At 32.9% G+C, this 17,215-nt stretch overlaps 1 protein-coding gene and 2 pseudogenes across 1 annotated transcript; all 3 read right to left on the bottom strand.

Moving 5' to 3' along the window:
• Positions 1–2,263: 2,263 nt before the first annotated feature.
• Positions 2,264–4,649, bottom strand: LOC120164161 (annotated as a pseudogene).
• Positions 4,650–4,795: 146 nt separating this feature from the next.
• On the bottom strand, positions 4,796–9,058 carry LOC120164158 (annotated as a pseudogene).
• Positions 9,059–15,102: 6,044 nt separating this feature from the next.
• Positions 15,103–16,689, bottom strand: LOC120164279 (stemmadenine O-acetyltransferase-like). Its single transcript, XM_039174035.1, has one exon. It carries the CDS (start codon positions 16,644–16,646, stop codon positions 15,306–15,308), a length of 1,341 nt encoding a protein of 446 aa, XP_039029966.1. The 5' UTR covers positions 16,647–16,689; the 3' UTR covers positions 15,103–15,305.
• Positions 16,690–17,215: the final 526 nt, after the last annotated feature.

Raw genomic sequence — 17,215 nt, forward strand, 5'->3', positions numbered from 1 at the left:
CTTTTTTTTATAAAGATTTTAAATTATTATATATTTTAGATAAATTTTTCTATATATTTTTTTGTTAATTTATTTTTATATCCTAATATTTTATAAGTTTATCTCCTCTTAAATTTTTAAAAATTATATATCATCTAACATAAAATCATATGTAGGTCCTCAAATCCAATATTCATATGAATTAGTTTGTAAGAATATTAAAAGACAGCTCATACTTTAATTAGGTTGACTTTATGACACTTCCCTTAGCCATCACCCCACATGTATGATATTTTATTGACTGAAGCCTCAAGGTCAAATATGAATTATAAGGAGAAGATTAAATTTGGGTCTATTAAGTAAGCCGCTTGACTCGGATTTAATTTCCCATTCCCTAGTTCGGTGATGGTTGTGCCTTGTTTTCTTCTTCTTTTTCTTTCATTTTAATGAACTTCACTCAATAAAATGAAAAACGAATTTTTTATAGCATGTGAAATATTTTTTGTTTAGTTATTTATTTTATTGGCGTTGTCCACCCTAAAATTTTATTTGTGTCTATCCTATTTAAAAAAATTAACATATATTTAATAACTAAATTGATAATTCATAAAAAAATAAAGTAAATTGATAATTCCCCTATTTGATCAAGGTAAATTCAGCCAAGGCAAGTGGATTTGCTCTTGAGTCAAATTTTATATGGGCTTATATGATTTTAAAAGGACTATATGAATATAATTTGAACTGGCCTTTGTGGATTGGATATGTGGTCTATTTTCATCAACATTTGGATACTCTAATCTTATAAATATAACTCAAATAGATCAAGGTAAGCACATCATGTCCATGATCTTAAATTTAAGCTTTGGTGCTTGCATCATTACCCCATCCTCAAAACGATTCAATGTGGAACATGAGATACGAAAGATCAATACCTTTTCATTGACACGCTACAAAAATTGAAAAGGACCATCTTCTCATGGGTCCAACTTAGTTCTTTGCTGATTTGGATATCCTTCGTAGCACATGCGGGCTCAAACCCAATCACCAATCTTGAACGAGAAAGAATCTTTGTTGTAGGTGGAAAAATTAACTAAGCTCCTCTTGATTACTCTACAAAGTCCCCAAATAAATAAAAAATGACACTGGAAAATTAACTAAGCTCCTCTTATTTACTCATGTATCATATAAAGAAGACGGTAAGTTGTGATATGAAGTTGCTTATTTCATGAACTCTAGTAAAAGTTCAAGTTATGGAAAGTTAGGAAAACATACTTTTTATGTCTCGGGTACATTGATGATTCTATGGTGAAATTGGTTTATTGATGCAAGTTTAAATTGTCATGGATTAGGTAGAGTTTAATGGTAAAGTTTGATTATTTGGTGCATTTAAATCAATATTGTACAGGTGGTATCGATATCAAATCAAAATGAGGTATTAATATTATTCATGAGAGTATCGATACCATAAGTAAAACTTGGAAGACAGTGTGCCATTTTTGTTTTAGTATTGTCTTAATAGTATCGATTCTCACTTCTTGATATGGATACCAATAAATTAAAATAGGGACACAATATACCAATTTGGTATCGCTATTGTACAAGAGTATCAATATTGTTTATATCGGTACCCATAGTTTAATATCGAGATACCAACCATCTAAAATTGTACAATTGTTCAACTGATCCTTCAATCATGTATGATTTTTCATATAATCTCTTAAACTTATAATGTTTACATGTAAGTCCCCATTTACGATTGAATGAATATGAATATCATATTTCATTTGAATTTGAGTTAGACATAGTTTTAAACCGTCAATGTGACATCACCAATCTAGTTCGTGAATAAACTAGGTATGATGTTACATTGATTGATATCATAACTAGAATTTAGTCGATTCTAGGACTAAATGTAGATATATTATGCGTTTAAAGTTTACATATGCAATCTAGGAGTTTATATTCTAATTGATTCATTAATTTTCGTCCTTTAGTGAGAATAATATTTTCTTTTACCACTGAGATCACTTAATGAGTGTAACAATCATCCAACTTAGTTTTGAGATTAACCTATGATGAGTTTTCTCACAGACTGAAACTCACACCCAACAAATTATTTCATAGGTTTTGATATATAAATTTACATTAACAGTGAATTACACGTACACAAACAAATATAAGTTATTAAACTTTTAACAATGAATTAAAATTATGTTTGATAAGTAGCAGAACACAATTCACTTATAAGTGCATAAATTCTATAGTTTCGCTAAAATAAATATAAATGCTTACTAATATTAAAAATCATCTCACAATGTTAGCATATATCAATTGAGCTTAATGATTTTCGCACGACAATCATCTGCTGGCTCTGGTGAAGGTAAGTAATTAACTGGACCTCTTGGATTAAGTTGTTCAAACCTAAAAAATTGAAAAATTAACTGAATTCGAACCTTGAGTTTTAACCTTTGAAATCGTAAACCTTTTGCTGAAAATTTAGCCCACTCACTTGTAATTAAGAAGAAAATGGTGAAGTAAAATGGAAATCTCAAGTTTGGCCAGATCAGCTCCAGGACAAGTATTGCTCCCTGCTCCAAAGGGTAAGAAACCGCCTGCTTTGAGTTTAAGATCCTGGATTCAACAGGTCCAATCTTACATTACCAGACAGCAATTCATAATTTTATTGAATAACAATTAGTCCCAAATCTGCATCCCAATCCTTACATCCCATCTTGAAGGAAGGAACTGTTTTGGGTTGTGATAAATTTCGGGATCCATATGAACTGCACTATGCCAGACCAACACTTTCCATCCTTTAGGAATGAAATATCCTAGAAGCAAAGCAATTCCTGTAAGTCTTTTAAGGTAAAAAGGACAACAATACTGATGAATGACAGAGACTAACCATTCAGATTAGTATCTTTCTTAGCCTCTCGAAGAAGTGTAGAAGTATTGGTGCGTGATCGTAATGTCTCATCAATCACCTATAAGTTATAACAACACAACTTGTTATATATCATATAGTGACTCGTGTTTGTGTATGTAAACTTTTTGTTACCTTTGATAGATATTTCATTTGTTTAATTTCGCTAAGAGTTAAGTCTTTCTGGGTGGAGGGCCTCCTTTTTATGATTTCCTCTTGCTCTTCCTGAAATATGGAACAGGAGATAATCAGGAATGGACAAAGGGGGAGCAGCTGGAGGCTGTCGTTCCCCTAGAATTTTATAAGTTCGTCTCCTCCTAAAATTTTAAAAATTCTCCCCTTAACATAAAATTGTGTTTCCTTCCTTAACTCTAGCACGGTTCAAATTCTTCTATAGTTTGAAAATTATCAACTAATGATGAGGGTTAGATCCTATTTCACTTGGCCTTTTGTAACACATCCGGATGGGTATAGAGGTAACTGGTGGCCCATCAAGCTGCCCGCCCTGAAGTCTCATGACCTGCTAGCAAGAATATGAGCAGCACAATAATAATATGCTCATCATCTAATTTTTCACCTTCCTCATCTTCAAATTCTTTGATGAAGTCAATTATGCCTTTCCTTGCGTTTGGGACTTTAGATTCCTTCTCCCTTCTTTCAGATAACACGCTTTGAATAATTTTTATCAGCATCTTCCTCGCCTGATGCAAACAACGACCTATAATCATACGCTTTTACAGCTTATATTTATAATGCAAGAAAACTTTGAGATCATATATGTAATATATGAATATCCATGGATTCATTAAACTTACGTTGAGTGTTCTATGAAATGCGAAGCCGGGGATGTTAATGGGTGATGAAAATAATCCACAGAACAAATGTGAATAATACTCCTCCATTTCTGCAATAATCGAACCATCACATGCAGAGCCAAGGAAAATAGTCATAATGACCTTGAAAGCGACCTTATTCATCTCATGAAGGAACTGGACAGGCTGGTTTCTTGTACTCAATTCTTCCAATGTGGTGATTACAATTTCATCAATACACCCTATGTGCTTAGACAGTGCTTCATGGCCATTAATTTGGCTCGTTGTTAGACTGCGAAATCGCTTGTGTCCCATACTCAAAAAGAAATCGCTTGATTGTCCTCCTAAAATTAAACTTGGATATGGATAGCCTAATTTAAAGTGTTCACCATCTTTTAACACTTTCCTACACAGTTCGGGAGTGCACACTATGATGCATGGTTTCCATAACAAGCTGGTCTTATAAATGCCTGTTTCACCATACCTGAAAAAAATGTTAAATTGTGATTACAATAAGATCAATGCAATTGATTTCCGATACATGAAAACTTAAAATGTATATCAAGAAAGCATAAGAGACCTATTTTTCAAACTGCTGAGAAAGGATTCTGGAACTTGGGATTTGAAAGCTTTGACAAAGGCCCACATGTTGCCTATCAAAGGCCATCCCATATCACCGGGAGGGAGTGCCTTAATCTGTTTATTCCCGAACATGTTCATCACATGGTACCATCCATTGATTTTCCTAAGGAAACCAAATACAAATATATATGTTCCTAGCACAACTGCAATAACATTGGACCACCACCACCAAAAATCCAAGTTCTGCATTTTCATTTTGGCCACTCTTCTTTCCTAATTACTTCTGGTGCATCTTTTCTAAGTTTCTAGCCATCCATTTATAGTTGGAGACTCAAAACCATTTCCGGTATAATCTTCTCAAAATAGTTGTGCATTTATCTTTTAAGTAATATGTAGATGTTCCTCAAAGAACAAGTTATGTGTTGTTCATCACATGATAATACTTAACCTGTCCTAGTATATGCTGTAATGATCTTTATCATTTTCCCATCAAATCAGGAACATATAATATTAGCTTATAATAGAAAGTCTTCGGTCCGAACTCAACTGATACATGGGTTGAACAGAAGGCAGGATATTTATATATATTACAACACAGCAGGCTGGATATTTTCCTAGCAGAAGACTTGTAGTAGATCTCAGTTAAACAGAATTGGAGGAAAATAAGATAAACATGAAGATCATTTGTATAGTGGTCGATCATTCGATCTTCACGATTTTCGCAAGACAGTTGTCCACAGGCCTTGGAATAGGCAAATACACGTTTTTTCCTCCTGGATTGAGTTGTTCAAGCCTGCAAATTAATCAAAGTAAAGAAATGAGAAAAAAAAAAAAGAAAAATTAGGCTTGACTAATGAAAGCTGACTCACGTGAAGTTAAGTAAAAAATAATGAAGGAAAATGGAGATCTCAAGCTTGGCCAGATCAGCTCCAGGGCAAATCCTGCTTCCTGCTCCAAAGGGAAGGAATGATCCTGGTTTGGGTTTATGGTTCTGTATGAAATGCATGTGCCATATTATGGGATTGTTTTTGACAGGATATAAGGTTTATGTTTTAGCCATGGAATGTATTTAAACTTACCTCCCATCTTTCAGGGAGGAATTCTTTTGGGTTTGAATAAACTTCAGGGTCCATGTGAACACCTCTATTCCAAAGCAGAACCTTCCAACCTTTTGGTATCAAATAACCTGGAAACATTGGTTACCACTTAGTGAAATCAAGATTAATGAAGAAGATTGACTTAATTTGGGAAATTAGAGGGATTTAATCTCTAACCATTTATGTTAACATCAACTTTTGCCTCCCGGAAGTTGCAAAAAGAGACACTTGCCCTTCTCAGTGTCTCATCAATCACCTAAAATTCAAAATCATATACATTTTAAACAAAAGGAAATGTTCCTTGTGAAATAAACAAGTCAAAAATGGCGTATCACACACGTTACCTTTTGAAGATAATTCATCTGCCTTACATCCTTTAGACTCAAACCCTTCCCCACACTTTGTCTCTTCTTCAAGATTTCTTCTTGCTCTTCCTGAAAAATGGGTAATAAATTCATTATAATAAGTAGCATTAGGATACAAAATCAAACTCGAAGAAAAATAAGAATTCCGAGCATTTCATTTTGGGAAGAACAACACTCTTTTATCACTGAGATCGCTTGATGGGTTGTTCGATTTCTTTATAGTTTGACAAAAGAAAAATGGAAATTAAGGTTACAATAATCCAACCTTGGCCTTCTTCAGTACTTGAGGATGGTTATGAAGATAAAGGATTGCCCACATAGCTACATGGGCTGAGCTTTCATGACCGGCTAACAAGAACATGAGAAGTAAATCGATTATATCCTCATCCGGTAATTTGTGGCCTTTCTCGTCTTCTATTTCCATCAGTAGATCAATCATTCCTCTCTTTACATTCGGGTCAATAACTTCACTCTTCATTCTCCTCTCATCAAGGACTTCCTGTAGGATCTTAATCAACATTTTCCTTGCCTGTTTATTCGTCAATTTCGATAAACAAATCATCATTTATTACTATGACTTTAATAAGATGATGCTATAAAATTGCTTTAAACTTTCAAAAATATCATGAACAACATAATATATCTACAAATAAACAAGGGAAGTGGGTTGTTTATTGTCTATGATTCCGAAATGGAATTACCACCAAATCTTACAAATTTTTAGGGTACTCTCGTTAAGGTAAAATATTGGTTATGATTTGTGTTTAGATTATTTGTACCATTTTCATCAATATAGCGCACTTTTTTTCTTCGTATAAATTTTGAAAGACTTTTTATCGTGATTTATTTTGTACGTGTTTCATTTAATAAAACCATGCAAAACTTCATTTAAAAAAAAGCTTTTCGAACGAATCTAAACTTGGACTAGATCAATCCAATAAAGTAAAAAGGTAATAAATTGGTTCAATTTTTTGTACCTGCTAGAAATTCCGATGACCATAATACCATAAATTTAATGGTACTCTAAAATTTTCAATGCTTTCAACAAAATTTTTAAAACGAGATCAAGATTACTGTAAATAACAATGATTAAATGTGTAGTTGTAATAATATTTTAAACTATCATGTTAGTGTTTTTGTTAAATGTTAATGGTAGGTGACTTAATTGATAATATTTCAATAATTAAGTAATTTGATTTGTAAAATTGAAAGATTGACAGTCGATAAAATTCACTCATAATTAAATAGTTATGTGTTTAATTTATCTTATAATATTTTATAATAATAATTAATTATTTAATAAAATATATAAATTTAGCCCTACCTAAAATACTATGTATAATTTTAGTCCTAAAATCATAAACTTTAGAACTCATGATTAAAAACCCTAATCATTATAAACAATTTGTATGATAGTGATTAAGAAATTTATGAAAAGCATTATTTGACTTTAGTTTTATTGAGTGCCTTATTACATTTTAGGATCGTAACATAATTTAGGGAAACTTACACTAGTGGTCATTAAACATTTAAGATGCTTTTATTTTGGTCATTAAACTTTTAAAACATTTATTATAATCACTAAATTTTTTATCCACTTTCATTTTGGTCACTTTTATTTGTTGTTAAGAAACGCTGATGTGATGATTCAAAACTTGCAGTGGTATTCAAGGTCAAAATTTTAATGAATGAAAGAGTTATCGATCAATCCCAAAGGTGGGAAAATTTTGTTTATATAGAGGATTAACATAGTTCAGTTTCAAGTTGAGTTGAAGAGTTTGGGAGGTTTTTCGATAAGTTTGAACTAAAAAAAGAGAGAAGGTAAGTAGCTTGGTGATATTTTCGATAAAATAACTATTGAACGACGACAGAAACGACAACAAAATTCAAAGGCAATCCGATAGAAACTCAAAGCTAAAGCTTTTTGATTTGTCATTTTTAACTGCCAGATCAATTTGAAATCGAACTACATTAATCTTATGGTCAAATGGAACCTTTCCACTATTAGGATTGATGGACGACCACTCTATTCATCAAAAACTCAACTTTTACAATCATTGTTGATTTGAAAATTAAGGTTTTTGGGGAAGAAGACTCCACGTCAGTATTTTCTAACGGTAGTTAACGATAAAGACCATAATGAAAGCGAATTTAAAATTTATTGATTAAGATGTAGATTTTAAAAAAAATTGATGACCAAGATGAAAACATCCTAAAAGTTCAGTGACTGTTAATGTAGTTTACCCTATAGTTTAAACTCTAGTCCATTGAAAGCCGTCTTTGGCATCTTCCTTTTTGTTTGATCTATATTGGAATTCTCGACCATTTCTTTTACATTTAATTAATAATGGCCGGCACCCATACATCTAGGCATAAATCCCTGTTACATCTCTCTCCTCAACTTAATTGTACCGTAATAATAATAATAGGTTGAGAGGCAAATTATTGATGCAGATAAGCATGTAGAATGTAGTTGCTTATTGTGAAGAAATACTTACCTTGAGAGCTTTGTGGAAAGCGAAGCCAGGAAGATTAATAGCGGCAGATTTCATCCCGTAGTTCAAATCAGTATAAAAGCTCCTCAACTGACCCCATAATTGATTCAGCACTGGACCCAACGAAGATGTGTGTAATGACCTTGAAAGTAAATTTCCTTATCTCGTTCAACAGCTCAATCGGCTCTCTCATGGTGGACCATTCCTCCAAGGAATTAACGACCATCTCCTCGATATATCCAATATACATGGACAGTGCCTCATGGCCGTTGATTGGCGCCGTCGTTAGCCTGCGAAGACGCTTGTGTTCTGAATTCGGGATGCTGTGAAACGATTTTTTCCCAGTTAATTGCTTTGTGGAAATTGGGTAACCGAGTCTAAATTGCTCATCATCTGCAAACACTTTCCTACAGGTTTCCGGAATAGAAACTATGATGCTTGGACTTCCAAATAAGTAGGTCTTGTAAATACCCGTTCGGCCATGCCTGTAATATTTCCAGGGTGTCAAATTGTGATTAAACTAAGACCATTGTGGTTGTCAACAACGAAAGGGAAAGAGGAAATACCTTTGAACCAAGTTGTAAATGAAAGTGTCGGGGTCGTTGGATCTGAAAGCTTTAAGGAAAGACCACATGTTGCCAATGATAGGCCATCCCATATCGCCTGGAGGAAGAGAATGTTTCTTCTCTCCGAAGCTGCTAACATAGCGCCACTCATTTATTTTCTTGACAAAACCAAACAGGAAAACATAGATCCCAAGCACAACAGCAAGAATCAAACCCAATAAATCCAAGTATAACTTCATTGTTATGGAATTAATTTATCTTTTGCTGGCTTTTGGGTTTTCTTTCTCATCCGCTTTCAGCTGGACAATAGCCAGCTGATGACTCTTCTTATATAGCTGCCTACCCGCAACCATAGCTCGTATCGATCAATCCCCAGGCAAGGCTAGGGTAAAATACATATGAAAAGTTACAAACTAATTAACCCAAATAAATAAAATCCATCTAATGATCTTAGTGGTAAAAAGTAATACTATTCTTCCTAGAGGTCTCGAGTTTGAGCAGCTGCATCTGTTGGGAGTATACGTTGTCAATAGCTAGCAAATATTCTAAACAAATAATACTTTGTAATCACCTCAAACTATTAAAAAAATAAACCTAGACTATATGCCTTATTAAAATAAATGGATCTTGAACTAAAGTTTCGTGGCTTCTTTAAATATCTCTTACTTGTATGGAATTTGGGAGAATGATTTTCAGCTCACACCATACTGTACTCAATTGCCTCATTGTTTTTGGGTCATAAACATCTAATGGCTCTTATTTATAGAGTACAGACCTCTTCAAAGAAAACTGAAATGTTGGCATATTTTCTTTTCTTATTCTTAAAAATTTAACTGAATATTTTTGGGTCAATGAAAAATCTAGTAGAAAACTTTTACCGTGAAATCTAGGCTTTCGAGCATTGTATTTTACTCCCCTTCCCAGTAATTTCCTTTTCATTTTTCGAACCGTATGAATTCAATAGTTGAGTCATGTCCTGTAAAAGAAAACATCATCAAAAGTTACTGTAACACAACACCAAAATCCAAGGAAAACCATATTTTTACTTGACTAAAAGTGATGAATAATTTGAGATCCAAACAAACGTGCAAGAATTTTAAAAATTAAAATTACGAAAATCCACTGAACTTTTTAATAATTGACCCTTAACAAACACCGCTTTGATAATAAAAAGTAAATAAAATTTTAAAAAAAAATCATTTTCCCATCTTCTCTGTTTTTATTTCTTTTCAAAAACCTAAAAAATATTGGATGGTATGGTTATCCCCAATATCGTTACTTAAAATGTTTTGGTGGAAACATATTCGGGGCAAGGAGAAGCTACAAAGGCTCGTAATTTTATGGAGGAAATTCAAGAGAAGGGCTTCATTTCCTCACGAATGAAAAATAAAACTGCAACTTTCAAGTTCTTTGTTGAATTGAAGAAAAGTATGTGAAGGGAGATATTGGAGGAAATTCTAATGAAAATTGTGAATACGAGTTTGTTAAGCTTGAGAAATTCATTGTTGACGATGACAGCTCACAACAGTGAAGGAGAGAAAACCAACACGATGGTGAAGGATAATGGTTAAGGAGATAATGATGAAAATAAGTTAGAAAAGGGAATAAATTGGTGTGAGTTTGAAATGTTGAGGGTTCAATTTTTTTAATTAGGTCCAGATTACAATAATTTGTAAAAATTGAGGGTTATTATGCCAGTTTTTATTAACCATCACATCATTTTCTATTAGACTTTTAACGGCAATGAATCCATTTATACTCCTTTTAATTTGGGTGATCAGTTTATATATTTTTATAGTTCGAAAAAATTTTGAAGCTTGAGCTAAAATTTTTATAGTATCTAATAATTAAAACTAATTTTTGGGGATTCATTTGATTTCTTTAAGCCTTTGAATTTGTGTTTAATGGGAGTAACTTATTTCGATTGACTATGATTCAATTAGGGAGTGAAATGTGAAAATTGGAAGTATAGAGGCTAAATTGAAAACAAGGGGAAAAGAGATAATGTGAGTTCAGGAACTAAACTAGATGAAAGGATAAATGAAAGGATTATGAAAAGAAATACACCAATAAGTGGCTTTAGCGGGATTTGATGGATGGATTAGGTGTCAATTTTCCCACATTTTGGCCTAATTTTTAATTATAGTAATGATTGATAACTAGGTAAATTTGATGAAAAACCACATAAGAATTAGGGGAAAAAACACTGATGGGTAAGAGGAGCATTTTCATCTTCTCCCAAATTTCCCTAAAACACCACTATTGAAGCTTTGAACACCTAGAGAGAAACCATAAATTAACTCTAATTTAGTGGCCCTAGCTCAAAATTGAAGAAATATTTGGAAAGCCCAAGCTTAGTTCTTCCAGTTAGTAGGATTTGTTTCATCATCCAAGTAGAGTAAGTAAAACCCTAAACTCAGATTGCATTTAAGGATTCATGGAAATTAGGTTTCATGTGTAATATTTATTTAGATGATGAATACTGTTTTAGATGTGTTTTGCTTGTGCTAGAAAAAGAGGGTTTTTGGAATCCTCCAAAGTTAGTGGGGAACTAAAGTCTCTGATTAATCCGTTGATATGAGACATTTTGAAAGCTTAAGTTAGTTGAGTGTAGTCAAAATAGAATCTATACAAGTATGAATGTGTTTAGATTTTGATTGTGTACAAGTATTGAAAGCTTAAGTTGGTTTTAAATGTGTAATTGTGATATTTTTTTTATGACTCAATTAGAGAATTTGAATGACAACTATGTTCTTTGAGTAAGTTTTGATAAGTTATTTTGATAATTTGAGTATGTTATGTTTTAATTTGATTGATGAATTTGAGTTTTGATATGTAAAATTGGAGTCCAGTATATGAATTTGGACTAAATTGAGCTATGTGCTCTTACTTTGTAATAATGTAATTTGTGAAAGCATATTATAAGTTGTTTAAAATGGGATTTGAGCTTTGATAAACTGAGCCCTTGCCCAATTAGTTGAGTGTTAGATAAAATTATATGTCATGGAGTCCACAGTTCTCGTGTATTGGTTTTTTATAGACTTTGGTCTTTGGGGGGCAAAAGGATGTTGTTTGATTACTAGAATTCGACCCCAACAAGGTATAGGGATGATGTTTTCTGTGTATTACTTGGTGATGATATGAGGTTCGAGTGTTCGTATGTCGCTAATTAAGGCACTTTGCTATTTCTTTAAAAGAGATGCCATGTTTTTATATAATCTCATTTTATAGATTTCATATCATTGTTTTGGTTAGTCTTGGCTATCTTACTAAGCTATACAAACTCACCTTATGTGTTTGATTGCTTCCATAGGAGATCGATTTTGATAGTGTGTTTAGGATTACATTTTGAAGGTTATAAGTCAATTCCAAATCAAATCAGTGTAAATATTTTTAGTTTAATATCCTAAAAAGATGGCTATGTAGTTATGTAATGTTTGGTACATTTGAATTATGTTTTTGTATAAGCGTTAAGCAATATACATTTGTATAACTTCACAAGTGTGATCATGCTTATTATGACATTTGATGGTTGAATTATGGTAATTTAGGGTGATTTCATATGGTATTTGAGTTTTTTCTTTTGAATTTTGGGTTCAAGGTGGGACGTGTATGATTATTTATAATATGCTTTTATTGTTTGTTCACGGTATCATGTGAGGGTACAAGGAGAGCAATAGAATTTAGTTCTCTTAGAAAGGGGTTAGTGGTGATGAATGAATTATAATATTTGATTTCAAGCATAACTTTGATTGGACTATATTTAGATATTATAAATTTAAACTCTTGTATGTGACTTTCTTGGTGGACATCTAATGTATGTTGGATATAATTTATCGTCAAAACTTATCATTAGAAGTTGCTCGATGATCAAGATATCAATATTGTATATCTCGAGGCTTAATTCTAAAAAACAAGGTAATCAAAACCCTTAAGAAAGGTTTTGAAATCCTTGAGATAGAGGGGTATGAGGTTTTGGAACCCCACTCTAGAGTTTTAAAACCTTTGTGACATGCTACTATAGGCCATAAATACAATTTGTTAAATTATTTCTTGTTACCCTTTTTCCTTGTTCTATGTTTTTATATGATTCTTATATTTTACATGTTTGTCGATCCAATCCTTAATAAGGAGATTTATGATGGTTGAATGATTAATATCAAATTTGATTCTGACCCAAGCCTAGTTAAGTTTCAACCAGTATGATATCTTCGACTTGGTTTTTTACTATATCAGATTGGATGTGTTGTACTATTTACATATTTACCCTCAGTATTATTATTTGCCACAAATCATTTGTCAACAAATAAAACTATGTATAATAAATATTAAATAACAATTTTTTTGATACACATGCTTAGAGATGACAATTTGATCCGTCGATTTGACCTAATGAGTTTTTTCTTTCAAATAAAATTGTACCTTACGTTATATTTTATTTCAAAAGTGTACCGGTCGGCTGTAGGACTGCCATGCCTCTAATTACATTTAATATATTCCATGATTCAATGTTTGATTGATTTCGGCGATGCTCTCAAACCTTGTAGCTTTATTAAAGATTATTATTGCTGAAAAAAATAAAATGCGGTTCAGGACTAATTCATGTGGCTAGATTTTGATTTTTTTATTAAAAAAAATATTTTGGTTTTTTATTTCAATGTACTTTTAGCCTTTGTTTTCTAGTCAAAAATGAATCAATGTTGCCGTTAGTCCTTATAAAATGCTTGAAAGTAGAGGCAAGCTCACTGCTTGCAAATGTTTTTTTAAAGCATTAATGCCAAAAATAAATAAATAAAATTCATTAATTGATAGAATACTCAAGGATATTCATATTATTTAATCATACGCGGGTTCGAATCCTTGTATTTTCTTTGAAATTATAATATCTCTTTATTTAATTAAAAAAATAAAAAGCTAAATCTCTTCGAAACGTATACATGAGAAATCACATATAGATCAGATAAAATGACGTGAAAGGAAAGAAAAAAAAAGGACTTAAATCATTAAAAAAAGTTATCTATAATCTTATTCCATATTAAATTAATATTTCTCAGTATCATTATAAAAGATTTATTGATGTTCGTATCATAAAGAATTAAAAAAAAACAATTGGAAAAGAAGGGCTAACCAAACGTGTTTGATCAAACATTTGCCTAATCAAATGGGTTTTTATTTTTCTAATAGTGCGATGCAATACAACAGTTGAACTTTGGACTCGTTAATTTTAAAAATTAAACTTTTAGGATAGTTATATTATTGAACATTTTAATATATATTTAAAATTTTATAATTATTAATAATTTAGTTTAAAAATATAATTTCAATATAGTATCTTTTCGTGCTGCTCGCAAATTTTTCGGATTGAGTATTAATTAGTTTATTTCGGCTCATTAAGAATTTAAGTCAAATATAAGTTTGAGTCGAGCTCATTCAAATCGAATATTAATTGAACTTTAACCAAACTAAATTTGAGTAAGTCGCGATTTATCTCACCTCATTTACTGTCCTAAATGAGCATGCCTTGTACCCTTTATTTGCTTACCAAATAATATACAGAAGAAAATGATAAAAATATTAAGCTTTTCCGAGACTAAATATAGTAAATTATATTTAGAATAAAAAATTAAACTGTTGACTTTGATAGTTGAAAACTTAGAAGGAACAAAATAAATTAATAAAAATTCATTTAGGTAGTGTTTGATAGACTAATAATTCTAAGTTTTTTTCTTTTTCTTTTATCGTTTAGAGGATAAAAAATTCTTTTTTCGGCTGGTTTGGTTAAAAAGTCTTGTTTTTAATTTCTTACACGACTCTAAATAGTCAAATCAGTTCTCTAAAACAATGCTTATAATAAAACAAATATTATGAGATCCCCATATCCGGTTCACGCATTTTTACTTCTACTTTGTTTCTTCCAAAAATATGCTTAGTAGGGAATTCGGCGAAGATTGCAACATGGACAATAGTTATAATTAAAGGCTTATTTAGTGTTTAGTCACCCAATTATTCTTGTGGTTTTATTTTAGTCATATAATTATTTCTTTTAAAACAATACTTAAAGTTACGTTTTAGTCATCCCTGTGATGTTAATGTGTCACCATAAGGTAATGACACATCATCAGTTTTTTTTTGTAACGATAGATGAGGAAAATGAAACAAAATTGTAACTTCAAGTTTGATTTAGAAAAAAAATTTGAATGATCAAAACAGAACCACAAAAATAACTAAGTGACTAAATACAGAGTATACCCATGATTATATTACCATAAAGAATCAAGCTCGTCGATGTGGCCGCACTAGAATGGAACTTGATTTTGCACACTAATTACATGGCAAATTTAATCATTTATCGTCGTATTCTGCCGTTGTTTTGCACAAGAAAAGATTACATAATTATGTGATCAATCCATTGTAAAAGGAAGCAAAATGTATTGGAACAGAGTCGCACACTGCGGTTACAATTTGAAATGCAGAAACCCTAAAACATCAAGCGTAAATACTGGGGTTAAGAGTAGCATATTTGAGGAGTTGTTTATTTTGTTGAAACAAGGCCATTTCTTCTTCATCCAAAGTCATTAAAACATCAATTCCATCACCGGACCGTGTGTCAGCCAAAGCAATTGTGTTGCTCACCAATTTGTTTACACTGACAAGCCATAGCGGCTTTCCCCACCCGAAATCAGTGTCATACAGACGGAACTTGCACCAGCTTGAACACTTGTAAACAATCATTTCCTTGTTGTTTCTAAACAACTCTCCTGTCTCTTTTATGGCCTCCATGATTGCCTGTGTAGCTCCTTCGCCTCTGAACATATTTGCCTTGGTGTTGTTGAATTCGTTTAAGCATTTTCTCATTTGAATCACCGACTTATGTAGCTCTAAATCTTTATCTTCATATGCAAACACCGTAAACGGCCATATGAAATTCCCAACCGCAGTCTCCGGTAGCGGAGGAGACAACCTTTTACGCAGATTGACGGCTTGAAACATTACTGTCGGTCCAAATTTCCCTGTTTTCTGTTTCTTGGTAGCCACGGCACACTTCCATATGAGTGCCAAAACCACCTCAACACGAGAGGGATAGCTTTGAAACACGTCATGAAATTCCTTATTGACTTCAGCCTTCAGTTCTGCAATCTTTGCTGCACTAAACACGAACCTCCTCTGCACAAACTTTTCAGCTTCGATTCTATTCGTTGCAGATATGGCAGACAGTTCATCTCTGGGTGCCAAAAACTTTTCCCCGATGAGAATAGGGGCAATGGGGTGACTCGATCCGCAACAAACCGATGACCAGGTCTGAAGAAGAGTGAGTAGGGCGGACACATCAAAGAGCTTATGAGTGAGGGAGAGACTGACAGCCACACCACCGCAACTGAAGCTAGTGAACCGAACGAGGAACATGGCACCATTCGATAATTCCATGGTAGGGGGATCAGTGGTAGGTAAGAAATGGTCCATGAGATTCAAGTCGGGTTTATTTAGGAAGTGGGACAGTTGGATGTTGACTTTGGCTTCCACAAAGAAAGCACCTTCGTCGTTACAATTAACGGTGGCGGCGTCGTGGAGACGTCCGGCCAGTGGGTAAAAGAGGGAGAGTGTTTTGGAGATAGAGTGTTGGAGGAGCTTGGATTTGTGGAAGAAGCCATGGTCAGAGATGGAATGGGAGGAGTTATTAGATGGGTAGAAGAAAGTCATGTTGCCATGGATGTTAGGGGAGATTTGATCGAGAAGAGAGAGCTTGAAGGTTTTCAAGTGGGAAGGAGTAGGTGTGGAGGGTTTGATGGTTTGCCTAGAAACTATTTCCGACTTGATTTCGATCATCATTTTTTGCTCTGCTATGTTTCTTTACATTGGTTTAAGAGACACTTGATGCCTCCTTATATACAAGTAGGAAACCGTATGACGTTTGTTAATCATCATAGAAATTCTCTCCATGTTACTAAAAAAATGGGTAAATTATTATAAAAACTATTAATTTATTGGATCAATTCTATTTTGATTATCAAATAAAAAATAATATCAAATCAATCAATACACTTTCGAATTTGGTTTCAAACAAACCACTTATTGTTAATTGTTAACATAATTGTTAGGGATGTCAGTCGGGCGGGACGGTGTGGGATGTTCCTCCTGCACTCATCCTTGTCAAGAATTTTTAATTTACAATCCACTATGGCTACAAAACTCAAAATCATTCCTGTGCCGTGCCGTGACTCACAAGACAAAAATTATCATTGTCCCACCACTCATGTGGATCCCAACACCCACCTAATCAAAAGCACCAAACAAACAAATTCAGCAACATGCTTCACCTTGCAAGACCTATCCATGCTCATTTGGTGTAAAGAATGAACCAAGTGTTTACAGATATATGTTTCCTTATTTATAGTGAC

This window comes from Hibiscus syriacus, unplaced genomic scaffold, assembly GCF_006381635.1.
Source record: "Hibiscus syriacus cultivar Baekdansim isolate YM2019G1 unplaced genomic scaffold, ASM638163v2 tig00111506_pilon, whole genome shotgun sequence".
Lineage (NCBI taxonomy): Eukaryota > Viridiplantae > Streptophyta > Magnoliopsida > Malvales > Malvaceae > Hibiscus > Hibiscus syriacus.

Bases quoted from the DNA above. Each gene is read 5' to 3' on its own strand.
- LOC120164279 (XM_039174035.1), bottom strand. From the start codon at position 16,646: ATGATGATCGAAATCAAGTCGGAAATAGTTTCTAGGCAAACCATCAAA.